Raw genomic sequence first — 26,569 nt, forward strand, 5'->3', positions numbered from 1 at the left:
TATTCATCCTGGAGGAATCCGATGACCGGCAAAGCTCTTTCATCACCAATGTCGAGCACTGACGATCATCAACGGCACGCGCGCCACGCACGGCGCTGCTCCTGTGCCCGCTCACCAGGGAGGCGGTGGTGTCGCCCGTGCGATGCAGCAGGGTGAGGCGCTGCAGGGTGTCGAACAGCTCGGCGTGCGGGAAGGTGCACGGGTTCGCCGCGATGAAGTCGTCCATGCCATGCTTCTGGGCGCGGTCCGCGTCTGCAGTGTGAACGGACACAAAACACACACAGATCTCCCCCCCCCACCACGACCACCCCGTGTACAGCCTTGAACAGACCGTCGGGTCCAAGAGCGGTCAGCGAGTGGCGCCTGTGGTGAAGGCTGGGGTGGCGCACGAGGTGGTGGTCGACGCCACGCCCGGCCGCCTTTGTCTCCCCAGTGCCGATGGTTACACATGGTACAAGGTACTCATTTGAGGTCAAATCGTGGTAATGGAACTCGGGTCACCGGGTTCGCAGCGAGGTGCGCTAACCACGGCGCCACCGCTCCCCACGCATGTGCACGCACGCACAAAGTTTAAGGACTGGTGGACGTCCGGATATGAAGCCAGGATCTCAGCAGAACCATCTGAACCGTGCGCCTGAAGTAATTTCCAAACTCGGCTACAGTGAAGGGGTCTGCTGAGGCTGGGTCCATCTACCATCTGTCACAGCCTTTGCATGGCGTAGAAGCTAACATAGCTCGTCACGATGAATAAACCACGATGCTACTGCTACACAGCCCAAACACACATCAATTCGCATATATACACACACACACAAAGAACCCTCCCCTTGTATAACCTTGACAGACGGTTGGGGCAAGTGCTGTTAGTGAGCACCTATGAAGGCCGGTACAGCACACGAGGGGGTGCGTGGCCATCATCACGCCCGACACACATACACACAGTTATCAACGTACACACACACACGTACACAGATACACGCCAGAGAACCTAGACCCAGATCCACTCGACAGTAGAGACTGAAATGGAATGCCTTCAAGCACCTGTGTGTCACCCTTCATCTCCTCCTCGCCTCATCCCCTTTGTCTATCCCTCCCATTCCTCACCATCTCTCTGTCCCCCATCTCACCATCTCGCTCCCCTAATTCCCTCTCGCGCTCTTCTTTATCCCCGCCCACCCCCCCCCCCCCATTTTTTTCCCGTTCTCTCGGCGTCTCCCTCGCTCGATGTCACCCGCCCTTCTCCCACGCGCTCCCCTCTCTCTGCGCGCTCCCATTGTGCCTCTCCTCCTCCTCCTCGTCTCTCCCCATCTCCCCGTTCGCATTGAAACCCACGGTGGATGCCTTCCCTCTAAGTGCGGCGGCGTGAGCCGCGGCACTTTCAATGTCTCTCTCCCACCCCCCCTCACCCCACTCTTTTATTTCCTGCCAAACTTTACGGCCTCTCAGCACTTCGCGTCACAATGTGCAGCAAAAAAAAAATATATTAAAAAAAAACACCACACACAAATAATAAATAATCTATAACAACAAAGCGCAGATAAAGGGTGATGACTTTCCATACTTCTTTTGACAGCGAGAAATGTATCGATTTTACTCCCTTTCTCTGCTCTGGCCTAATGTTGCAGGGGCGCGTTATTTATTTATCATATATAGAAGACTTATCTGGACGAAGGAATAAATAAATAAATATCCAGACAAACAACGACGCCCCTGACAACAACAACAACAAAAAATAAAAAGGAATCGCGGAATGGCCGCGAGGCGGTGAGGGGGTTGCGAGCGGCTTCGCCTTTTGTACCCTCAAATCGATAATTATTACTACCGACGCGCGATGCCGGCTGGCCAGGGCTCACACGCGGGCAGCGGCGGCTGGAGCTGTCGCGACGGGGGGGGAGGTGGATGGTGTCTTTTTTTTTGTATTAACGCCCTTAGGGGGCAGATTCCAGGGTAAAGGGCTTTTATGAGAGGTGCGTGTGTGTGTGTGTCCGTGTCAGCGCGGGTTGCCTGCGTCCTCCAACATTTAACGTGACAGCCGCGCACGGGACTCGTGGGCCCCGTGCCTCTCCCCCCCCCCCACTCACGCCACTCATCCCACCGCCCCCACAAACTCGGCGAATGCCGCTAAATGGCCTTCATCATTCAGCTCACGTCAGTTTTTTTCTCTCTCGCTCTCCCGCTCTCTCTCTTCCCGGCGGTAATTGTTCCGTGGAGTAGTTCGCCTTTCTCTCGTGGGTCGGGAGTAGCGCGGTTTGATTTTGTTTGTTCGATTCCTGGAGCAGTGGGAGAAAACGAGAGCGCCCCTGTGGGTGCGGCGTGAGAGGCATGGGGACGGTGGGGGCTTGTGAGGACCTACGTGCGCACGTGTGTATACGTGTGTGTGTGCGCACACACGCGTGCGTACACGTGTGTGTGTGCGTACACGTGTGTGTGTGTACACATGTGCGTACACGCGCGTGTGTGTGTGTACACGTGTGTGTGTACACGCGTGTGTGTGTGGGGAACGGTCGTGTCGTGGTTAGCGCGCTGCGCTATGAACCCGGCTCATGGCGACAATTATCTGAACCGGTCCTGGGCCTCCCCTAGGTCGACTCAGCCTCAAGTTAGTACCTGGTGTGATGTGTAAACATCGCCACGAGGGAGACAAAGGCGGCCGGGCGTGGTCCTAGCTGCACTACCCCTTTGTGCACTTCTGCAGTATGAATAGGTGCTCACTAATAGCACTTGTCCCAAAAGTCCGTTGAAGGTTATATAAATGGAATCTTCATCTTTTTTTGTGCTTTTGAATAAGTGAGCATGTGTGAGAGGTTGAATGCGTGTGTGTTTGGTGCTTATGAGAATGTGCGATTGAGCGTAGTAAGCACACAATCCCACGCACGCATAAAAAGAGTCAGATTGACCGACAGATCCAGCACTCACCAATTCACTCCGGTCACTCGCTCAACTAGAGGTCAGTTCTCCTCATGATTTATCTTCCATCGCTGCTACGAAGGTTACAGTTCCCGTGCACTTCACACACGATGAGGACAAACGTAAGCTGGCAGGCCAGCTTTAGTCACCTTTCGATGCACAGGGACAGCTGCCAGTGGGGGAGGAAGGGAGAGAGGGGGGTTCCCTTTGAAAAGTTTTTGACGCAAGTCGCTGGCCGCGTGCAAGGAGCGGGTTAAAGGGGGGCGGCGCTGCATCCAGTCACCGCGTCGTCGTTCTCTACTCACAGAACTGGGAGATGGGTGCGTCGATCTGGGGGCCCCCGCCCTTGGCGTTGAGCTTCTGCACCTGCGTGGGCGGCACGGGTTTGTGCGTCTGCCCCGTGGCGCGGTACATGGCCTGCACCCACAGGATGCGGTCCTGCTCGTCGGCGCTGGCAAACGTCACCAGGTCGCCCTCCTTCACCGCGTTGAAGAAGGCGCGCCCGCCCTCCAGACCTGCTCGCCGCGCACGCAGCAGCAACAGAAATCAGCGCAGTAGCAGCTCCGCAGAAGCGCAGCGGCAGTGCACAAGCAGCACAGCAGAAGCACAGCACACCACAATAACAAGAGCACAGCAACAGCAGCAGCAGCAGCAAAGAAGCAGCACAGCAGCAGCAGCACAACAGCAGCAATGCAGCAGCAGCACAGCAAAAAAAAGCAACAACACAGCAGAATAGCAGCGCCCAGCGGCAGAACAGCAGTGTCAAATGTCGAGGCTCAGTGATCACGGGAGGAAATAACGGTCGGGGTTGTGACCAGGGCTTAGCGTTGAGCGATGAGTTAATGCTATTCGGCAGCACAGGGCTTAGGGGAGATCTATGGCGAGCTTACTTCGGCCGTGTCAGAGAACATTTATTCCCCCTTGGAACCAGGGCTTCATTCTGGCTGGGTTTAACCAGGTCGGTGAGCCGGTAAAATATTTCTGCACCTGGCTCACCACATCCAGTATGCCTCTCGCTCTGGCTGTGGCTACTTCAACTCACGTGCCACCTACTACCATCTACAATCCACCTGCAAAACATTCAGTGATAAATTAAGCCCTGACTTACGGGGGATGAGGCCGGGAATTAGGGTTGAGTGATGAGCTAATATAATTCAGACACCAGTGTTAAACCAATAGTTCAGTTGTCAGTGTCACAGAATAAGTACCCCACGCATATTTTTCTCGAGGAATTAATGTGTTTTCCCAGAGCAACCAATATTCCTGAGCATCTGTTCCACTTTGTAATATTTGAATCGTGGCTTTGTGGTTTGAGGCACGAGTTATTGACAGGTACCAGTAGGTCTAGGGGGAATTCTGCCACGTGGTCTAATGGCCAGCACATTGGACTTGCAAAACATTGGGAGCACGTTTCTTAAATCTCTCCCCGCCTCTGTCCACCCGGCAATATACAGTAAAACCTTGGATTGCGAGTAACTTGGTCTGCGAGTGTTTTGCAAAACGAGCAAATTTTTTTAATAAATATGAATTTGATAAACGAGCGAGGTCTTGCAATACGAGTAGTACGTATATACGCTTTGTGTGCCGAGCATCATGTGATCACAACTGATATACGAGTGCTTTGGATTACAAACACGTTTCCGGAACGAATTATGCTCGAAATCCAAGGTTTTACTGTAAATGGGTTCACCACAGTTAGTGGATCGGGAAGCTCGTGTGTGGTGGTCCTGTGTGGTGGGGTAAAGTGTTGGTATGCCCCCCACTCCCAACACAACTGCTCACCGTGGAAGCGTAGACCAACCACTCCCGCGAGACAGATCCCCTGCTATTGGAGGGCACTTCTGCCAGTCATGGCCTGAGCAAACAATTTCAGGACTCCACATTTGCCTTTCTTCTATTTCTACCGGTGCCAGGAGGTGGGGGGGGGGGGGTGACCGGTGTGTATGGGGAAAGCCGCGGCACCGCGGTCCCTACCGGGGTGCGGGTCCGTGTAGTCCACCGTGTAGCCGTCCAGCTGCAGTAGCTCCTGTGGTTCCGTCTTCTTCTCGCGGTAGCTGCACATCGCAAACGTGTACTGGCTCACCTGCGTGGGCATGGGAACAGGGGGTGGGGGGGGGGGATGCACATGCTCTAACCGCTGCTGGATGAAGGCCACCCCCCAAACAAACCCCCCACCCCCTCCCCGAGATTTTAAATCCCTCGCCTGGTATGCAGGAAGTCGTGGGATCGATCTCGACCCCGACTCCTGTATATTTGGAGTTTGCATGTTCTCCCCGCGGCCGCGTAGATTTTTCTCTGGGTCCTCCCAGTTTTTCCCGCCACATTTACAATCAATATCCCTTCAGAGTATTTGGCTGCGATACATTTCCACATGATAAGCCACTTGGTTGAGCTATCATTTGTGGCCAGGTCGCTTCTGAAAAAAGAGGTATATAGCTCAGTGGGCCTGACATGGTTAAAACTAAAATAACAATTCTGCGAGCCAAATGCCCACCGGCCCTGCTCTCCGAGCACAGCCCATGATGGCGGTGACGGTGACGACGACCGAAAACATTTCGGTGAAAATGGTCATGACGCTACACGTACGGCCCTTGTGTCCAATCCACTGCGGGATGAGGGCCTCCTCCTCCTGACGCTGTGTGGATCGTGGTGGAGGGGGTGGGTAATCGACCTATACGTCGCCATGCTAGGTCAGTGCAGATTGGTCAAGGCGGGCAGCATAGATATTCTAGCGTAGAAATAGAGCAGAGTGTAGTCCCGTAACAGTGAAGTTAAGATTTGATCAATTGAATTAAGACCACGAGTGGCCATCCTTCTGCCTGTCGTGTACCACCCCCCCCTCCTATTAGCCCTATCAACGCATGTCCGATTAGCACGCTTGGCTACGTATGGTGCGAAAGAAGTTAAACATACATACAGCTTATTCTTAGGTTTTTTCGGTAAAGTCACGTAGGTAAAAACATTAAAAAAGTAAAATAAAATAAAATAAAAATCACGACGTTTCGGAGGCAACACAAGCTTCCGTCTTCAGGTGGTACCGTCACAGCCACGACAGCTGTATCAAGTAAATGAGAGATTGCAGGAGCTACCACTCCGTTTATATAATGGTTGGAGAAGGTGGTGGGGCAAGGGCCGCATACTTTTTATTAATATGGTAAGGTGAGGCTTAAGACTAAGAATAGACTGCATAACAAAGGTTGAGCCTTTGTTATGGAGAGGTGCGGTTTGTGACGCGACCTGGGACAAGGAGACCACCACTAAACATGGTAAAACTGTAATGGTTGTCTGTCAAATAAGATTGGCAAATAAGTGTAGTTAAATCTTTTTTGCATGGTTAATCACATCTTTCCAATGATTACTCAGTTTGTAACCATCATCACGGTTGAAATTATGTCTGTGTTTGTATATTTGTATGGCTTCGTGTACAAACCTTTGATGGTAGCCAGGAGGTTTGCAGAGAACCTTGGTCTCGGAAAATATCTTTTTGAGATATTTTTGGTCACGCCTGCTATGTATGGCAACGTGATAGTTTTGGTCTGAGTTTCATGTGGCTGTTTCTGTATGGTGGGAGAAACAGCTTGGCGGATAGTGCGGTCAGAGTATCCGTTCATCCTGAGGGCCCGATGTACATGTCTTAATTCACCGGCCAGGTGGTATTGGTCAGAAATGCCATGGGCTCTTTGGTATAGCGTTTTGATGAGAGAATTCTTTTGAGATGGGTGGTGGTGGGAATCCGGTTTCAAGTAGGAATCTGTGTGGGTGGCTTTCCTGTAGACAGAATGTCCCAAAGATCCGTCAGGCCTCCTCTCAAACAGAATATCCAAGAAAGGTAGTTTACTGTCTTTATCCACTTCCATGGTGAATCTGATGGATGGGTGTCTAGAATTGATGTGGTCCAAGAAGTGGTTCAATGCTGGGAGGCCATGTGGCCAGATGACGAAAGTGTCGTCCACATACCTCTTCCACAAGGAAGGACGCAGGGTGGATGTCTGGATGGCGTCTGATTCAAACTTTTCCATGAACATGTTGGCTATAACTGGTGACAAGGGGGAGCCCATAGGGGTACCCTCATTCTGTTTGTAGAAGGTGCCATTCCAGGTAAAATAAGTGTTGGTGAGGCAATGCCTAACCAGCGCAGGTACATCAGAATTCAATCCATGTTGGACTAAGTCCTCAATTATTGTTAGGGTGTCCGGTACTGGGACTTTGGTGAACAAAGATACTACATCAAAGCTGACGAGGATGTCATCAGGAGATAGTACCATGTCCTTAACCATAGAGACTAATTGGGTTGAGTACTGCTGAAGAGGTCTTGCCTGTGAAGGGGAGCAGAGTATCTGATAGAAAACGGGCAAATTTGTACGTTATTTTACTTTTTTAATGTTTTTACCTATGTGACTTTACCGAAAAAACCTAAGAATATGAATCATTGCAGTCACGAAAGCTTCAAATCTAGAAAGAAATACATACAGCTGTCTCTGTACACCTACCAGCACATACAGTCCTCAAAATAGTGACATAATTGACACATGACATTGAAATTACATTTGCACGCGATTAACACCGAAGACATTTAGCCGACACTTCAAAAAATTAGAACCAATTAACCTCCATTCGTCAACTGCATCATGTACCCCCCTGAAGATGTCACGGGCACTCCGAGGGCTAAGTGGACCACCGGTTGGGAAGCATTGAAATAGATCCAAGACGAGGAGTTAGAGGAGGGAGGAGTGGGGGGTGGAGGGTGGAGGACAGAGGGGGGTAGGAGGGTGGAGGGAGGGGAGGAAGAGAAGGAGGGAGGGAGGTGGAGTAGGAGGCAGGAGGAAATGTATGTGTGTATGTTGAACTTCTTTCGCACCGCACGTAGCCAACCGTGCTACTCGGAGGAACGTGCGGGAGAGCCATGTTCTCCAGGTGCCATGTGTTACCTGCACGAGCACAAAGTACCGCTTCTTCCAGCGTTTCCAAACGTTCTTGCCGACGGCCCACAGGTACCTGGGAAGGGGGGGGGGGGGAACAAAGCACAGCATTTAACGGCGACGTTAAAAACACAGCGAGCCGGGAGGTGGCCGAAAGGTCCGGGAGGTACCGCTGAAAGCCTGGGTTCGAATCCAGGTTTCAGCTGCTGGGTGTTCTCAAGGAAGTGATTTTCTGCTCAATGACTAACTATACGACCAAACTTTTTATTTTACTAGGTAAGGGCCCACTGAGCTATATAGCTCTTTTTCAGAAAGGACCTGGCCACAAATGATAGCTCAAAGAAGTGGCTTATCGCATGGCAATGTATAGCAGCCAAATACTCGAAACACGTGATGTTGATTCTCAATGTCGAGGGAAAAACCGGAGGACCTGGAGAAAAATCCACAAAATCACGGGGAGAACTCCAAATACACATGTCTCATGGTCGGGATCGAACCCACAACCTCCTGTATACTTGGCGAGGTAGTTAACATCTCGCCACCGTGGCACCCTGAGCCAGAGATAGATTTTCGCATTCCTATGGTGGGAGGTGAGACTATCCATAAGACGACTGTTGAATTCCCCACAAAGTGGTACCTATTTTCACAACCCCAAAAAGCACGATGGGCTGATTCAACCCACCAACCCTGATTCTACGGCACCATGCCATGAACAACGCGTCTGGATCAGGCCTCGTCCCGTCGGCAATGTGGAGCATAATTCCGCACCCGGGACACCACATCCAGTATTGCTTTTCCTATGGACCATGGCTACTGCTACTAACCACGTGCTACCTGCTCCAGTCCACCGATGAACTGAAATATGCTTCAAATAAAAGGTCATGGCGCAAGATTGAAAACCTGAATGTTAAAGTTTCCAGAGCTAATTCTTCAATTAAGCCGTGACCGGCAAAAAGTATCAAATCGTCGCACTGCGGTGGAGAGAGGGCGAGCAGTGAACCGTCAGGTCCCTAATAATAGTCACTCACGAGGCCGTTAATTACACAATTCTCCGATCAAAATGGTTCCACAAATCCCACTTAAAAATGCAGTCTCACCCACCCCACCCCACTTACCCCACCACCAGGCACACCCAGCAGGGGCGCTGTGGCTTCCACATCCTCGAGGCAGTGGCTCCCTCCCACAATTCACCACTGCCCCCTGCTGCTTCGATAACCACAGCGGCAGAGGCGCGTCCTCCTCCCACCAGCGTTAACGATGCAATACGGCCCTTCCCGACTGCCCCCCCACCCCCCACTATGTCAAAACCGGTGCTGAGCGTTGCTCGGACTGAATCAATGCTGCCGAATGTTTTAATCCCGGAACGGCAGCAGGCCGCAGAGTCGACGGGTTGTGTTAATACTTTTTTTTTTTCGGTAAAGTCACGCAGGTAATTTATTTTTTTAAATTAAAACTAAATTAAATCACGACGTTTTTTTTTACCTACGTGAATTTACCGAAAAAAACAAAAAGTATGGATCCTTGCAGTCACGAAAACTTCAAATCTGGGCTGTGTTAAAACTAGTTTTATTGCGTAATGTGGAGACATGATCTGCTTCTCCGTAGCGTTAACATCGTATCGTCATACATTACCTATATTCGTCACAGTGGGTCTCTGGCTCAGGCAATCTTTGCTCAGTGGCAGATTTGCTCCTCTTCGGCTGCTGCTCCCACTTTCTGCAATCCCCCCCCCCTCTGTCACCATCCTGCACAGTCTTTCGAGTGATGTCTCCGATTTTTAACCCCGATCCATGTTTTTCTCTGTCTCGGAGTATAAAATTAAACAGGCTCTGAACGGAGCAGAAAAAAAAATGCAGACAAGTACAAAACATTATAACAAAAATATATTTTTCCCTTCCACAACTCCTAACACCACTCTGTCAAGGAAAGCCACCGTGAGTTGGCATGCTTTAGCACAGGATAGGAATTTCAGGGCCCGCATTTGGCCCAAGAATTCAGAAATCTGAGATGGCTCTGCGTCTAATGGGCGGCGTCAATGAGAAACTCGACTCCAGGACTCAAAGCCACGGCCACATTGTTTGATCCACGCCAACTCCGTGGTCGCATCTCTTGTGACCAACAACACCGGGCGAGATTGTGTTCTTACATCACGTAAAGTAGGGGAAGCAACGGGGCAGACGCATTCCATTGGTTCGAGTGTTATCCTTTCTGTGAGCAGCCGAGGAGCGGGGATTGGGGGGGGGATTGGGGCAATCTCCAACTCTCCCCAACCTTGATACCACAACATTGGTATTTTATCGATATGTAACAGATACAATACATCGAATTGTTTTGTTATTGAATGTAGGGTCCTATTTTAAAAGATTGGAATTTTGGGAATGCCCCCCCCCCTACCACCACTCTGCCCCTTCCGTCCTGCCCCCCCCCCCTCCCCATTGCTCATTGAGAAGTTTCTCGATCCACCTTTGCAAAGTGGATTACAAACAATGCACATCCGACTCACTGGGGGACTGAGGTGTACGCAACCACCGATAGAAAATGTCAAATTCACCACCGTGCACCAATAAGGTCACTGGACACTCATCGATCGCAAGCTGCTTTAATCGCCTGGGCCAAGGCTTTGCGGTGCTTTGGAAGCGAGGTTAGAATGTACTCGAGGTTAGAAATATAATAACGAGTACAGGTCGGGTTTGTGAACATCCCGGCAGTCGTTCAGGGCGGATATGCGACGCTCGGAGATCCGACGTAACGTCGCCCACGCAGCATATTCACAAGAACACATCACACGCACGGGGATGTACCTAGATCAAGTTATTGGACTATCGATGGGATGATGACAAAGACCCCCCGGTATAGAGCACACAGGGCCGTTGGGGCAAGCGCTGCTGTTAGCGAGCACCTAATAAGAGGACTACAACAACACACAGAGGCGTGGTATGCCCAAGGCTTGTGTGCCGATTTTTTTGCACACCCGCAAGCATGTTCTCTTTGAAGGCCGAGTTGACCTAGGGGAGAGACCCAGGGCCAGTTGTGATATTTGTCACCGATGCTAGGCTATGAATGTGAGTTAATTGAAATCCAGTCCGCCCGCCGGGATTCGCTGCCGAGTGCGTGCGCTAAGCACGGCGCCAGCGCTCCCCACCCATCCACACACATCCCCAGTGTAAGACGCCGGCTCTGCAGTTCCCATCTGCTCCACTAGAGGGCAGCACAAGGCTGGACCCATTCCCCCAGCAGTGGGGACGACACGAGCCTCCCCCCCACCATGCGAACATCCGACGAGTGGTGCGGGTGGGAAGACAAAGCGGGCGGTATATGGTGAGTGGTCAGTGACACTACGCTACGAACGCGGCGACCCGAGTTCGATTCCCGCTCACGGCCACCAACACTAGTGATGATGATCTGAACCGGTGCTGGGCCTCCCCTAGGTCGACTCAGCCTTAAACGAGCTAGCCTGGTGCGGTGTGTAAAGGTGGCCCCCCGCAGTGGCCACACCACCCCCGCGTGCCCCGTTGGTCTTCGTTAGGCCCTTGGATCTTTGTCGTTCTCCTCCACTGGAGGCCGCGAGTGCCAACAGCGTTGGCCCTTGAATGGAATCGCGAACCCGAATCGCTACAATTCATCGAACGTCGAGGTAAGAAGTGGGTGGGGGTGGTGGGATTCACCACATCCGAGAGTGAGGGTGCACATGAATAAGTGATGTCCACCGACAGATGACCACACCACCGTGTGTAGCTCCCAGTCCCACATCAATGTTGAGATTGCACTGACCCATCAAGATACCCCCCCCCACTGACTCGTCCCAGCCTACATATCACTCCCCTCCGCACACTCTCCTACCTCTGCAATTTCGTCTCGCTACACTCCACTCCAGCGACCAAGGCTTTCTGTCGAAGCCCCCCCCCCGATTAAACTTCGCTCAATTGGGAGCTCCACTTATTTTCCTCTGCTGCCCCAAAACAGTCTGGATCTTCTTCCCCCCCCCCCCCCAGCCATCGATGCAGTCAAATCCCTGCCCACCACCTCAAGACCTCTCCCCCCCTCTCTTTCTCCTCTCTACCTGTGATCAACGCCCCTTCGCTCTGTAAAATAAATATTCCCACCGTTTCTGTTCAGCGTCTTTGGATTTGGACACGGCTGTGTAAATCCACACGGTTGCATATCCGGATACAAGCAACGTAAGCCGAAGACGCGTGACGCAGGCCGTACCAACGCCATTCGAAAAACCAAAAATTAAGACGATAAAACACGGACGTTTCGATATTAGCTGTCACGCACCTAATAGGACCGTCAGAAATATATACGGAGGGCCTCTCAATATTCCCCCGCGGGTTTCCTTGCGGCTCTGCCGCGGTCTACGGTTTTGTTATTTTGTTAAAATTCCATTAGAAACCGAGCCATGTGCTCTCAGAAAACAAAAACAAAAATCACCCCATCTATTTCGGACCCGCCGCTGCTGCTGCCGCCCGGGGCTCGTTCCATCAAGGGGGAGGGGGGGGGGAACCGACAACCTCGCCACAGCCGCCTCCCGCCACCCCCACCGACTCCCACAAGGCAACAGGCACCCAGCATCATCACTTCATATTTGTGGTGCCCTTCTCGCTTACTAAACTCCCTACTGGTGCCCCCCTCCCTAGCTTGTGGAACTCCCTACTGATGCCCCCTCCCCACTTATGGAACTCTCTACTCGTGCCCCCCCCCCCCCAACCGCTTGTGGAACTCCCTACTGATGCCCCCCTCCACCGCTTGTGGAACTCCCTACTCGTGCCCCCCTCCACCGCTTGTGGAACTCCCTACTGATGCCCCCCTCCACCGCTTGTGGAACTCCCTACTGATGCCCCCCTCCACCGCTTGTGGAACTTCCTACTCGTGCCCCCCCTCCCCACTTATGGAACTCCCTACCGTTGGCTTTCAGGCTCTCCGCCAGTGCTGACATCTCTTATGCGTCGACTAAAACACAAACCTTTAAACAAAAAGCCTTCTCTCATGAGCTTTGTTCCCGTCTGGCTTTTATTTTACCACCCGGTTTCTTTTAGAATTATATTTGTCCTTTTCCCGCATGGCACTTTGAGACATTGTGAAAGGGGCCTCATAAGAGCAAATTATATTCATACTGCACCTCCCATGCAGTCCATACCGATGCTTCCTGTGGCAAGGGTCCCGCACTCCGTTACGTTTACGACCCACCCCGACTGAGCATCTGTGAAAACGAGCTTCATAGCTCAACGGATTTCTCCAGGATAAATAGAGATTCTGATTCGGCCGTTGACTCGGGTCAATATAATGCCGTGAAGTAATTTCCTTTGTTTAACTGCTCAGCCACGTTCGGACTATTTCTGAGATATTCATGAGACATTCCTGATTCATTCCTGATCCATTCCCGATCCATTCCTGATCCAGTGCCCAGTCATTCCTGATCCATTCCTGATCCATTCCAGAGTCATTCCTGATGCATTCCCGATCCATTTCTCGCTCAATTCTGGGATCAGTACAAGTCCACTTTCCCGGCAGTCGTGGAAGCACTCGTCAGATTGTGTGCATCTGCAAGAGCTTGCTCACGCCGTGCGCCCCTCTTCTCCAGACAACCGTCTTCCCGGATTTCAAATCGCCGCTTTCTAATTCGTTTAAAAAAGAAATACATTTCCGCGAACCTCGGCGCGAGGCGTCTTCGGGCAGCTTGGGAGCCCGCTGAATTATTAATGGCACACTTTGTCTGGTAACTAAACACCCGCGGTGACATTGCAGAGCCGGTGCGGCGAGTCGGGAGAGAGGTGAGGTTGTCAAAACGCGCGCCCCTCAACCACCTGCACCAGCCACCACTGGTTTAGGGAGGCGCGACCCCGGCACGGGGAAAGCTGCTGGACTTGTTGCAGCTAATATTTGTTCGATACTCCCATAGCAGGAAAACGACTAATATCGTGTCCAGCGATATTATCAATTTTCATCATCATCATCATCAATCGTCATCGTCATCAGCCAGGGTTTGTGCACCCACTGCTGCAATAAACCCTTTGGGAGGAATTCCCCCTACCACCCCCTGCCCCCTCCACCCCTCCCAGATCTCAAACTCACTTTAATGGTCGACAGTGAAAGCAACACATCCCTGGGTGGCTCCGCATCGAGTGGGCGCTGCCATCGCCGGAGAAGCCGCACTCCGTCACCTTTGTCTCGTAGGTGCCGATGCTGATGCCGTTCGTCATCATCATCATCATCATCCATAATCAATCCACTGATAGATGAAGGCCGACCCAAAGCCGTCACCATCTCCCACGCTCTTGCGATGGATGTAACAATCCATTGAGCTCCTAATCATTAGCTCCTGACGGTTATCTGGCTCAACCACCGCAATGTAAAAATTATAGTTGTTGGTCTACAGAAACATTGGCCATACGAAAAAGAACATCGCCTACCGATTTCACTGCTCCACCGCCCTCTCTGACGTGTTTCGCTCCTTTGGTTGCCTCTTCTTCATTGGACTCGATCTGAGGCCACAATCCCACCTTGTGTTCTTTCCAAGTCCGTTGATTATTTGTAAGCAGTGAATATTTGCCTCTCACTTGCGTATGTTCTCTTGTCCAAGAGTTCCTCTTCCCGTCTCACAGTGTAATTTCAAGCGTGCATCTCCCCCTCCCTCACCCCCCCCCCCCACCATGCAGGATGCCGGAGTGGTACCCATCTCAGACGAGCCGAGAGAAAGTCGACCCAAGTGTAACAAGAGAGGAGAACCACATTGGCAGCAGAGGTCATGAACGTGTAAACAGCAGGGCGAAGACTGGCAGGCAGGATTGGTCATAGGTGGGGTTCCAAGTGGTGAACCAGGATGTGAAGGACTGTGGAGTGGATGTGGAGATGATTCCCCAGGGTAGGAAGAGGACCAAGATGGCAGCAGACCCCACACGAGTGGCACGATTCGAGGAAGAAGAAGACCACGTTGGGAGTCGACTATTATTTACCCATCGTGCTTTGAGATAAGGTGACAGGTTACCTACCTGGGTATAGGGGGCAGCAGTGATAGGGGTGATTTATCACGTGACTTACCCACAATGCTTCATGTTCTGAGGCTTGTCCATGCGTGCCGCAAGCCTGATCTTAATGTCCTGGTCAGGGCTGTTTTTTGGGACGGCCATCTTGTGCCAGTCAGCTGACTTGGGGCTGGTAGGCGTCGGGGTGAGCAGGACCTGGGAGCAGATGGGACCACAGAGCTCACCAAACTCTCCACATGCCACACCGCTCACCAAACTCACCACCACGCACCAAACGGCTCACCATGTACAACCACGCTCCCCAAACTCGCCACATGCCGCACCACGTGGCGTACGGTGTGCAACATTGATAACACAGCGTGCGCTGTACGGTGTGGAGAGTGTAGCCTGTGGAGCATCGCGTGTGTGTGTGATGCGTGGCAATCGGTGAGCTGTGTGGCGAGCTGTGGTGTGGAGGAGTAGCGCAGTGGTTAGCGCTCTGCGCTACGAACCCGGCCGCCCGAGTTCGATTCCCACTCATGACCAATGAAAGTGCCGATTATTTTAACCGGTTCTGGGCCTCCCCTAGGTCAACTCAGCCATAAATAAGTACCTGGTGTGTTTGGTGTATAAAGGCGGCCGGGCATAGTGCTGGCCACCCGCCCACCTGCTGCCTCTTGCGCCGTGTCAGGCGCTTGCTTACGGCACCGTCTGTTGGTTATCGATGAGCTCTGTATTGCGAGGGTGGAGAGGCGAGCGTCGTTTCGAGGCCTTACCTTGCCGAGCTCCTTGTCCTCGAGTGCCAGCACCTTGGTGCTCTCAGTGAAGAGCTTCACCTTGACAACGGGCAGCGGGTGCGTCGTCGTGAAGTCCCCTTGAGTGCCCCAGCTGTGGCGAGGGAAGACAGGGAATGAGGGGGAGGGGACAGTGCGACGGGGAGAGTGAAAATGAAATAAAATGTGAAAACGCGCTTGCCGTGCGTTTCGCTACGACGGCGGGCGGGAAACTGCTGACGAAGCTGGAAGGCAAGCTTGGGCCATGAGCTGGTGCCAACAACTACTTAAGCTCTGCGGTCTTCTATATATTAAGATGCTTTTAGCCCATTAATGAGTGTTCATACGTGTGGCAGAACACCAGAGCACCCGGAGGAAACCGACATGTGCTGGGCATGGGCGATGCAACACTTCATCCCCGGATAGATAGAAATCCACTTGCTGTACTGCCTCCTCCTGGCAAGCCAGGGTATGGCACCTCGACGCCCACGGGAAGAACGTTCAGAGCATTTGGCTTTTGTGATGAGCCACTTCGTTTAGCTATCATCTGTGGCCAGGTGGCTTCTGAAAAAGAGCTACGCAGCACAGTGGGCCTTACACGTGGTAAAATAAAATAAAAAGTTTAGTTTTCCAACATTCGTGCTGTCTCCTAACCCTCGCTGCCTCCACAGTGCTGGATGACAGTAGTTTGTAGTCAATACTTCTGTCCCATGTCACCGACACACGTCACGCAGTCCCTCATCCTCACCCTGACCCTCACACTGCCCCAGCAGCACAAGTACAAAGATAGAGACAACAAAACTGCCCCCCCCTCGTCCCCCGAATAGCCTACACCTCACAGGCTGTTCGGGGAGAGTGCTGTTAAGCGAGCGCACACACGGGAGGCGCCAACGGCCACAGATGGAGCATCACAGCCTTGTGTCGACGCGTCTCAGCTTTTGCGATCGCGCACCGTGGCTTGGACGCTTCGGCCTGGTCGGTCTGGAGTTTGGCGCCGCCCTCCACCTCCATGGTGCAGTAGACGATGCGGTTCGGAGCCAGCGCCTTAAGCCCCGCCACCTCATGGATGACAATCTACAGCCGCACAACGACGAACAGCCAAGCGGATATAGATCCACGCGACCAAGCATCCGCTTGAACCCGCAACCAAATAACTGCGCAAAGCCACGCATCCATACCACCAAGCGATCACACAACCACATAACTGAACATTAACACAACCAAATATCTGCACAACTGCATGTATAAAACAACAACTGAAAAACCACACAACTGCAAGACCATGTAACTGAAAAAAAATACACAATCGCAGAACCACAAAAAACACATGGCTGCACAACCGCAGGGGAGAGGAAAAGTGCCCAAGCGACAGCACAAAATGGTACAACACATCGCACGAGCGGCTGCCACTACACACGCACACACTCCGTCGAAGCAGACCGCAACACACAACTACACAGCATGCTACAACACACCCACACACGTCACACCACTTGATAACAGAGCACAAAACAGAAGGTCACAAACGTGAAAACACTTCACAACCACGAAACTATAATACACAATGCAAGATTCCACACCACATTGCACAGCACAACACTTCAGACGAACGTGAGTGGTGCAGTATGGTTGCTATGCCATCCATCCCCATCCCCGATCCCCCCTGCCCCTGTCAAATTCCCCCGTCTCTTCGTAGCCCAACACCTGCGCTCGGCCCCGGGGTTCAATTCCAGCACCTGCAACCTCGAGAGCGACACCAATGGATCTATGGGCCTGCATGCAGATCCGTGGGCGTCTATGTAATCTATGGATCTCTATGCGAGTCACTGGTGACCATGTTTGGAACCATAAACTCGCGACACTTCAGAACTTGGAAATCGCAACTCGGCCTATGTAAGGCTTTGGGTTTCTATCGGAGTGTGGATCTCTCTCCGAGTCTACAACAGTGGTGTAGCATGATCGGCAAAGATGTATTAAATGCACATTCCCCTCCTCCCCACCCCACCTCTTTAACTCAACTATAAACTATTCAATTTTTTTTTTATTCATACGGTTAGGCCCACAGAGCTATATTGCTCTTTTTCAGACACGACCTGGCCACAAATGACAGCTCAACGAAGTGGCTCATCACGTGGAAATTGATTACATCCAAATACTCTAAACGCATGTTTGTAAATGTGAAGGGAGAAACTGGAGGACCTGGAGAAAAATCCACACAACCAAGGGGAGAGAGACATGCAAAATACATATATACAGGCGTCTGGTTCGGGATCGAACCCACGACCTCCTTCCTATATACCAGGCGAGGTAGTTAAAATCTCCTAGCCACCGTGGTGCCCTCTGCCACCCCCGTCCCCTCCTCGTAGCCCGGCACCTGGGCTCCTCCGGCCCGTGGGAGGGCAGCGAGTAGTTGAAACGCCTGCACACTCGATTGTTCGGCCACCGCACAAATCCACGCACCATGTCGTACCTCCTGGACTCGATCCGGCTCCTCCCTCCCAAGCTGCGGGTCTAATTCCTGCTGCTTCCAAACCCTCATGACGTAAATACAAATTCCAAATTACGTGGGCTCCCGATTTTACGTGTGCTGCGATTAGCCGGGTCTCGTATTTACCGAGATCAACTTCCCTGGCTGATCCCATGCGTGCCACAATCCACCCAACCCACTTATCAATTACGCCGTCCCAGATTATCGGACAGATTGCCTCATCTCCAATTGCCCCACGGTGCAACCATGGGCAGCGGTGGTTTAGCATGGCTGGCACATGGCCTGGTGCAAGGATTGCAATGCCCCCCCTGCCTCCACTGGGTCCCTTCCGCCCCATGGGGCACCGGTGCAGTTACACCGCCTGCACACCCGAGAGCGAGGCCACTAAGGTGCGTCACATACTGGCTGTCCAATTCCGTTTTTGTTTGCAGGAGTTGCCAACTTTGCAACGATCGACAGGATAGGGATTTTTTTAATGAAGTCCTTCCAATAAAATATTCCGATTTGTGAACAAAGATAATAGTCTACATTTTCTCAAAAAATGTTTCCCCATCTCCGTTGTTGGGGACTCCTGAGAGCGTCAAGCCGCCAAAAAAGAAGCTCAACATTCCTGCTCGATGGACCATCTCAAGTTGCCAAAAAATGTTGCCGGGTGATATACAGTACCCCCATATGGCACGTGGTAAACTTACACAGGCTCCTTCATACACACCCAGAATCTGCTCACCGAATCTGTGTAAAGCCCTCGTCCCGGAAAGCCACTGGATTTGTCGCCCGTCGCTTTGAGAGAAAAATCGTTCACTTGGGATCTCGCGACAACAAGTGACGAATTTGGTAACACTGATGAGGGTTGGCACAGTAGGCTGGTGCAGTGGTAGCACGAGCACCTTTCTGCGTGGATTTTGTATGTTTTCCCCCTGTTCTCCAGGTTATTCAAACATTTCCTCCCCATAGCTAACATAAACATACCTGGTGTTGGCCAAATATTCAAGTACAGCACCCTTCTGATCGAGAGTTTTCAGACTCTGCACGGCCTTCCTGGGTAATGAAGGAATTGTCATTAAACCATTATCAACCACCACCACGTGCCATCAGCGAGCGCCTGTGACCTCTGACCTCGAGGTTAAAGGTGAGGACGACGTCGGACTTAGACAGCGTGTTCTCAGCCTCGTCGCCGCCCAGCTCCAGGAAGGCCGAGTTCTGCGAGCGTTTCATCTTCTGCATCTTGGGGTCGGGCCCGCCACGCGCCACTGGCTGGCTCTCCAGGTTCGCCATCAGCTGGTTGACGGCCGCGCGCAGCTCCTCCACGTACATGGCCTCCATCTCGCGCTGCACCAGCCGCGGGAAGCGGCGCTCCTGCGCAAGGATGCACCACGCATGCACGCACAAGGATAAGACGGGGCGGTGATGTTGCCCAGCTGGAATTGGGGCGAGATGTTATCTCCCTCGCCTAGTATGGAGGAGGTCATGGGTTCGATCCCGATCCTGACGCCGGCTGTATATTTTTCTCCGAGTCTTCCGGTTTTCCCCTCCACATATAGAAAACATGCGTTTAAAGTATTTAGCCGCTATACATTTCCACCTTATAAGCCACTTCGTTGAGCAATCATTTGTGGCCAGGTCGCTCAGTGAGCCTTCCCTGCTAAAAAAACCCGTTTTATTTAGTTTAGTTACTTTAGTATTCCCCTGCTCGTTGTAGATGTTTGCAGCTCGATTACGGCAGGCCGCCCTAGTTATTACTGCTTCACAGTGGCATCGTTCAATACGAGTAGGCCATTGTGTGCCAGGCGTCAGGGTCCAAATTTGCCAAATTAAAACATTTTCCGCAAACTACTTAATTGGGATTAAACATAGTAATGATCGCCCCCCCCCCCCTCCATGCTGGCAAATGAATTCCCACTTGCAGGCCAGCTGCTGAGTCACCTTGTGCTGGACAGGAGACAGCTGCTACTGGGGGTGTCCTTTCAAATGTTTGAGATGAGATGTGAGATGCAATTCTATCAACAATATTAGTGAGTAGCACCTATGAAGGCCGGCACGGCATATGAGGGGGTGGTTGGCCAGCACCACGCCCGGCTGCCTTCACGAGTGATGTTTTTATACACCGCACAAAGTAATACTTTAAGGCTGAGTCGACCTAGGGGAGGCCAAGGACTGGTTCAGATAGTCATCACTGGTGTTAACCAAGAACGGGAATCTAACTCGGGTCACCAGATTCATAGCACAGCGCGCTGACCGCTGCACTATCCCTCCCCACACACACACACATCTGTAATGCGAGCAAGGATTGAAGGGGGCGGAGTCTGGGTCACGTGAGGAGAGGGAGGAGTTAGGGTCACGTGGGGGAGAGGATTTAGGGAGAGAACCGGAAGGGGATCGGGGAGTTGAGACGGAGTGAAACGGGAGGAGGCCACGCTGGGCAGTACGGGGAGAGTGGCGCGATCGCCACGCGTCGGGAGACGTCGGCACCGTCAGCCATCGGTGTCAGGACGCAGAGGGCTAACGGGCTGTGGAAGGCTAGCTGCAGAGCGGAGCAGCAGTGAGGCTGCAGAGCGGAGCAGCAGTGTGGCTGCGGGGCGGAGCAGCAGTGAGGCTGCAGAACGGAGCAGCAGGGTGGCTGTGGAGTGATCGTCGGAGGAGACGTGGGCCTGAGCGAGGACGCCATGTGAGCGAGATTTATACGAACCCAAATAAAGGACAATGGAGATCGACACTGAGAAAAGAGTCCTTTATTACATTGGTGTCAGAAGTGAAATGGCATGTCAAAACAGCTCAGAAGAAAGAACGTCCCTGCACCATCTTCTGCAGCATCTTCTGAAGACGACCTCCCTCCAGCGGTGGCGCTACCGACGATGGAGGGGGGAAGCGACGCTGGGACGAGCGACGGTCCGGGGGTGCAGGACGTTGCCGCTTCGGTGGGTCCATCCGCGCGAGTGGACGCTGATGAAGGATGGCGACAGGTGGCGGCCCAACTGGAGGCACTGAAGATGGTGTTGGTGCAGTTGTGCGACCTCGTGACGCCGGCGACGACTTCGGGGAGACCCGGCGGGGAACAGCGGGCCGGGGCCTTGCCGTCGCCGTCAGCCCTCTCCACCATGCAGCACGAAGACGCCATCTTGGGCGTGGCTGAGGAGGAACGGCGGGAAGCCGCCATCTTGCGCCCTCCACCGCGGGAAGCCGCCATCTTGAACACGTTGCGGAGTGACGCCATCTTGTCGCTGCCGCGCGAGTCACCATCGGCGGAGGACGGCGGAGCAAGGACCCGCAGCCATCATTTAACAACTGTTAAAGAGTTCTCCATCGGCGGCGATTGGAGCGCGTTCGCCTGCCGTTTTCAAGCGGCTCTACGATCCGCCAAATGGACGGACGCGGAGGCCCTGGAAGTCCTACCAACACTGCTCGACGACGAGTCCGTCAGGTTCTTCCACTCCATCAAGGCCGACAAGAAGAGGACGCTACAGGGTGTCTTTGAGGAAATGGCGGATGCGTATGAGCCTCCGGACGATGCCCATCGTAGATTCGTACAGCGACAACGGGCGCCCGAAGAATCGCCGGTGGCATTCCGAGGCGCCGTTCTGGAACTGGCGATGGCCGCATATCCCGAGATGGAGCCGGATTTGTTGGAACCCCTCGTGTTGGGCAAGATGCTGGAATTATCTAGAGACTTGGGGATCCCCATGCCGGTGTGCAGCCATGATAAGTTGACGTCCCGTGCTGCAGCTAAGTGCTTGGATGCTCAATTTAACCTCCGACACTGGAAACAGGTGTCAGCTTGGACGGGGGGCCCCATCGTCGAAGGCGGTGCTACGGGGTGGGATCCTAAGAAGGTGGTCTACGTTCCTGACGACAAGGGTCCGCAGGAGTTGACGGCCGCCTCCGCCCAGTGGCCTGCTCGGGGGGGAGCGGGGCTGAGGTCCGGGCCGCCGACGCGGGAGCGTCAGGACAGAGGGGGTGCCGCGTGCCGAAACGACGTGGAGTGTTTCCGCTGCGGCCGTAAGGGCCACTTTGCCAGGGATTGTTGGGCTCGCATCCCGAAGCCGCCCCAGCAGGAGGCCTCGACCACGGACGTGACGCGAAAGGACCATCCAGGCCAGGCAAGTCGGTGCACATAAGACACCCGGCAAGGCCTGTCACCTCATGCATCACCATCGCCGCGCGGTCCGTGTTTCGTTAACAACGAGGGGCCGCCGATTGACCCATGTCGCTCGCTGACGCAATGGCGGAGATTGGCACGGAGGGTGATTGCGGTCGCTACTGGGTCGTCCACTGTACCGGGTTCTATTCAGGGGGTCGAGGTGCATATTTTGGTGGACTCCGGTGCGTCCGCGACCATTATTTCGGACGTAATTTTCCATCTCTTGGGCATTCCGCCGGGGAGAGTGCGACCGGTTTATGACTCGTGCATAGCGGCGAACGGGGGAAGTATGGGCATTGTGGGCCAGGTGGACGCCAACAAATCGATTGGGGGGGTGTCGGCTTCAGGGACCGTTTTGATCTCCAGGTCCCTCGCAGTGCCCTGTTTGTTGGGGACCAATTTCCTGGCAAAAATGCCCATTCAAATAAGGTTTGATCAAAATTGCATTGAATTACTGGGGGGTCGGAAAATTTCGTTCTTGCCGTCGCCCTGGGGCCAGTCTGCCCCTGTTTGCGAGGTGCAGGCGCTGTCCGAGGTATCTGTTGACATTCCACCTGGTTCGCAGATGCTTATCCCGTTGAGATATCGGAAACCAGTGCCTGGCGTTGAGGGAGCGGCGGGGGTTTTGTTATCGCCGTCCACGGCTATAACGGGCGGCTCGGTGCTAGTTGGGGCACAAACGATTGTCCGGCCGGGCCAGCCTCCGTTTTTACAAGTGCTGAATGGGAGTGTGGAGACTGTTAGCGTACCGGCCGGAACGGTTTTGGCTCATGCCACGACCACGTTCATGGCCCATGACGACCGGGGCCGCCGGGACATGGTAGGGGGGGTTTCGGGGCCCACGGGGCAGGATGATCGATGGCTTGCCGAGTTGTGCGGGGAGAACTCATTCCTGACCGGAGAACAACGGTCCGCGCTTTGCGCGCTGTTGCTAAGCTATTCCGACGTGTTCAGCTCCGATGATTTTGACTTGGGACGCACCTCCTTGCTTTCCCACCACATTGATACGGGGGACGCCGCTCCCATTCGGTTGAACTCGCATCGGTTGAGCCCGACGGAGCGGGATCAGGTTAGTGGTGCAGTGGAGGACATGCTGGCTGCTGACATAATATCCCCGTCTAACAGTCCATGGGGCGCGCCGGTAGTCCTTGTGAAGAAAAAGGATGGGAAACTGCGATTTTGCATCGATTTTCGAAAATTAAACAAGGTGTCTGTGGCAGACGCGTACCCCCTGCCGCGTATGGATGATTCCCTCGATGCCTTGTCCGGGGCGAAGTTTTTTTCAACGCGATCTCTCCTCGGGATTCTGGCAGCTTCCCCTGGATGAGTCTTCGAGGGAAAAGACGGCTTTCCGTACGCCGCAGGGCTTATTTCAGTTTAATTGTCTTCCGATGGGCTTGAATGCTGCCCCCGCCACTTTTCAGTGGTTGATGGAGCTGGTGTTAACGGGTCTGCAGTGGGAGACATGTTTGATTTATTTAGACGATGTCGTCTTTAGCCGCACATTTGACGAACATTTACAAAGATTGGAGACGGTGTTTGCTAGGATGCGCTCCGCCAATCTAAAATTTAAACCCAAAAAGTGTCACCTACTGCAACGATCCGTGCGTTATTTGGGACACATAGTCAGTGCGGACGGGGTGGCCACAGACCCAGAGAAGACGGCGTGCGTTCGCAACTGGCCAACCCCGGCCTCAGTTGGGGACGTACGCCGCTTCCTTGGGTTCGCCTCATATTATCGCAGGTTCGTTCCGAACTTTGCTATGATCGCTAGGCCCTTGCACCTCCTTACGGGGAAGGGTCGGAGGTTCAGTTGGGGACCACCGGAGGAAGCGGCGTTTGAGGGCCTACGCGATCGGTTGGCGACGGCGCCGACATTGGACTATCCGGATTTTGATCGACCTTTTATTCTGGATACGGACGCTAGTGACACCGGGATCGGGGCCGTTCTGTCAAAGTCCAAGGGTGGCGTGGAACGCGTGGTAGCCTACGGTAGCCGCGTGCTGTCCCCGGCAGAAACTCGCTACTGCGTTACTCGCCGCAAACTATTGGCTATTGTCTATTTTCTCTGCCAATATCGGCCGTATCTATACGGCCGTTCTTTTATTGTGCGCACGGACCATGCGGCTCTGCAATATGCCCTGAGAGTTGACCAACCATCTGGCCAACTGGCACGATGGTTGGAAACCCTGCAGGAATTTTCCTTCGACATTCAATATCGGAAGGGGTCGCGTCACGCGAACGCGGACGCGCTCTCCAGATTACCGCAGGGGTCCCCTTGCGCTTGCGCGTCGGGTACGAATAGGTGTACGCCGGTTCAGCTACCCCCTCGGCCTGTTGTGTCAGTGGTCGAGGTGTCTGAGGCTCCGGTGTGCCCAGAACCGGCCGATGGGGTTCTGAACCTGCCACGCTCGGTATGGATTCGCGAGCAATTGCTTGATGACTCGTTGGGGGCTTTACGGAGTCGGGCTGCGAAGGGACCGGGGAGATTGCTGTCCGGTGGGATGCCGGGGGCCGCTCTCCGGGATGGGTTGCTCATGTGGAGGGAGGGGTTGCACGACCGCTGGCGTCTGGTGGTACCGTCGTCGTTACGGTACGAATTGATTCGGACTCTGCACTGCGACACTTTATTACATCTCGGGGTGCAGAAAACTTTGTTAATGTTGCAGCGAGACTACTTCTGGCACGGCATGACGACGGATGTCGTCAGACACATTCGGGCGTGTCTCGAGTGTGCCCGGCGGAAGCCGACTAAAAACCCATATGTGCCGCCGGTGCAGTCTATACAGGTGACTCGGATTAACGAGTTGGTGGCGTTGGATATTTTGGGACCCTTCCCGCCATCCGCTAGGGGCAATACATTTTTGCTGGTCGGGGTGGAATATCTTTCCCGCTGGCTGATGGCTTGGCTCTTACCCGACCAGTCGGCGACGTCTATCACGGACGCCTTCCTGTTTGGATATGTACAGGACAAAGGGGCGCCGGAAAGGCTACTCACGGATCAGGGGCGAAATTTTTCTTCTAAATTGTTGGCGGAAGTGTGCGCTGCTCTGGGAACCAAGAAGGTTCGTACGTCTCCCTACCACCCGCAGACGGATGGCATGGTGGAACGGCTTAATCGGACGCTGTCGGCCATGCTATGTCACACGGTTAACAAGAAACAAGCTGATTGGGATTTGCATATACCTGGGGTACTCTCCTCGTATCGGATGACGCCTCATGTGTCCACAGGGTATTCTCCATTTTTTCTAATGTACGGCCGCGAGAATGTGCCGCCGGTGGACGTAAAGCTGGGTACGGGGGTTAAGGGTCTTGTTAAGCCTCTTCCCGAGTACATTCAAGACACTGTTCGACGCGTCACCGAGGCACGGGAGGGGGCCCGATTGGCTACTGCCAAGACCCAGGCGCGAAACGAACGTTGCGCCCGGCGCTCGAACGGTAAATGCCCCTGGCGAGTGGGGGACATGGCATGGCTGCACTGCCCGCAGGTGCGGCCGGGGACCTCCCCTAAGCTTCACAAACCATGGCAAGGGCCGGTTAAGCTTATTGAGGTCCCTAACCCGCAGTCCGCGCGTGTTCGGTTCGGATCGCGGCGCTGGTACGTCCATACGTCTCGGTTGAAGCCCTACGTGGCCCCGCTGACGGATGCGTCATCTCCTGATGTTGCCTTGCCGGTGTCTGTTGCACCCGACGCACCTCTGCCTTTGCCTGTTGACCCTGCAAGCACGCCTGTCGTGCCTTCTACAGACGAACCAGCCGTGACGCAGGCGGATGCGGCGAATCCTGCTCTGGGTGGGCCTACCACGGCGACGGGGACACTTGACCCCGCTGCCCCTCCAACCCCACCACAGACACGGTTGCGGGAGACCCCAGACTTGGGTCTCTCTGGGGAACGGGACCTTGGCATTGACGGGCCTCCAACAGCGGCGGGCGGTTCTAATCCCGTCGCTCTTAAAACCCCGTCGCGTTCTCGGTCTGTGGGGGGGGCCGCTGCCCGTTCCGGATGGGCCGGCGACCCGCACGCGTTCCAAATCCCTTTCCTTGATTGTGTTCTTGTTCTTGTTGTTCTTGTTATCGTTTTGTTATAATCTCCGTTGTACAGTGATGCCAGATGGTTAAAATGTTGCTCGCATTATTTTATTCTGTTGCAGCGGGGACGGCTGGGTTTTCATCAGGGGGGGGGGGGGGGCGTGTAATGCGAGCAAGGATTGAGGGGGGCGGAGTCTGGGTCACATGAGGAGAGGGAGGAGTTAGGGTCACGTGGGGGAGAGGATTTAGGGAGAGAACCGGAAGGGGATCGGGGAGTTGAGACGGAGTGAAACGGGAGGAGGCCACGCTGGGCAGTACAGGGAGAGTGGCGCGATCGCCACGCGTCGGGAGACGTC

At 53.7% G+C, this 26,569-nt stretch overlaps 1 protein-coding gene across 3 annotated transcripts in view; it reads right to left on the reverse strand.

Moving 5' to 3' along the window:
• Positions 1-26,569, reverse strand: part of LOC144730120 (calcium-dependent secretion activator 1-like) — a 117,056-nt gene that overhangs the window by 39,781 nt on the left and 50,706 nt on the right. For all 3 annotated transcript variants that reach the window (XM_078610691.1, XM_078610690.1, XM_078610692.1), the window contains 8 exons: positions 19,166-19,405; positions 16,514-16,635; positions 15,565-15,676; positions 14,865-15,004; positions 7,836-7,902; positions 4,882-4,990; positions 3,213-3,422; positions 116-252 (listed from right to left, as the gene is read on the reverse strand). In XM_078610691.1, the coding sequence (XP_078466817.1) occupies positions 116-252; positions 3,213-3,422; positions 4,882-4,990; positions 7,836-7,902; positions 14,865-15,004; positions 15,565-15,676; positions 16,514-16,635; positions 19,166-19,405 (1,137 nt within the window). The remainder of the gene's footprint in view (positions 1-115; positions 253-3,212; positions 3,423-4,881; positions 4,991-7,835; positions 7,903-14,864; positions 15,005-15,564; positions 15,677-16,513; positions 16,636-19,165; positions 19,406-26,569) is intronic.

The sequence above is a fragment of the Lampetra planeri genome, chromosome 34, assembly GCF_965212315.1.
Source record: "Lampetra planeri chromosome 34, kcLamPlan1.2.h2, whole genome shotgun sequence".
Taxonomy (NCBI): Eukaryota; Metazoa; Chordata; class Hyperoartia; order Petromyzontiformes; family Petromyzontidae; genus Lampetra; species Lampetra planeri.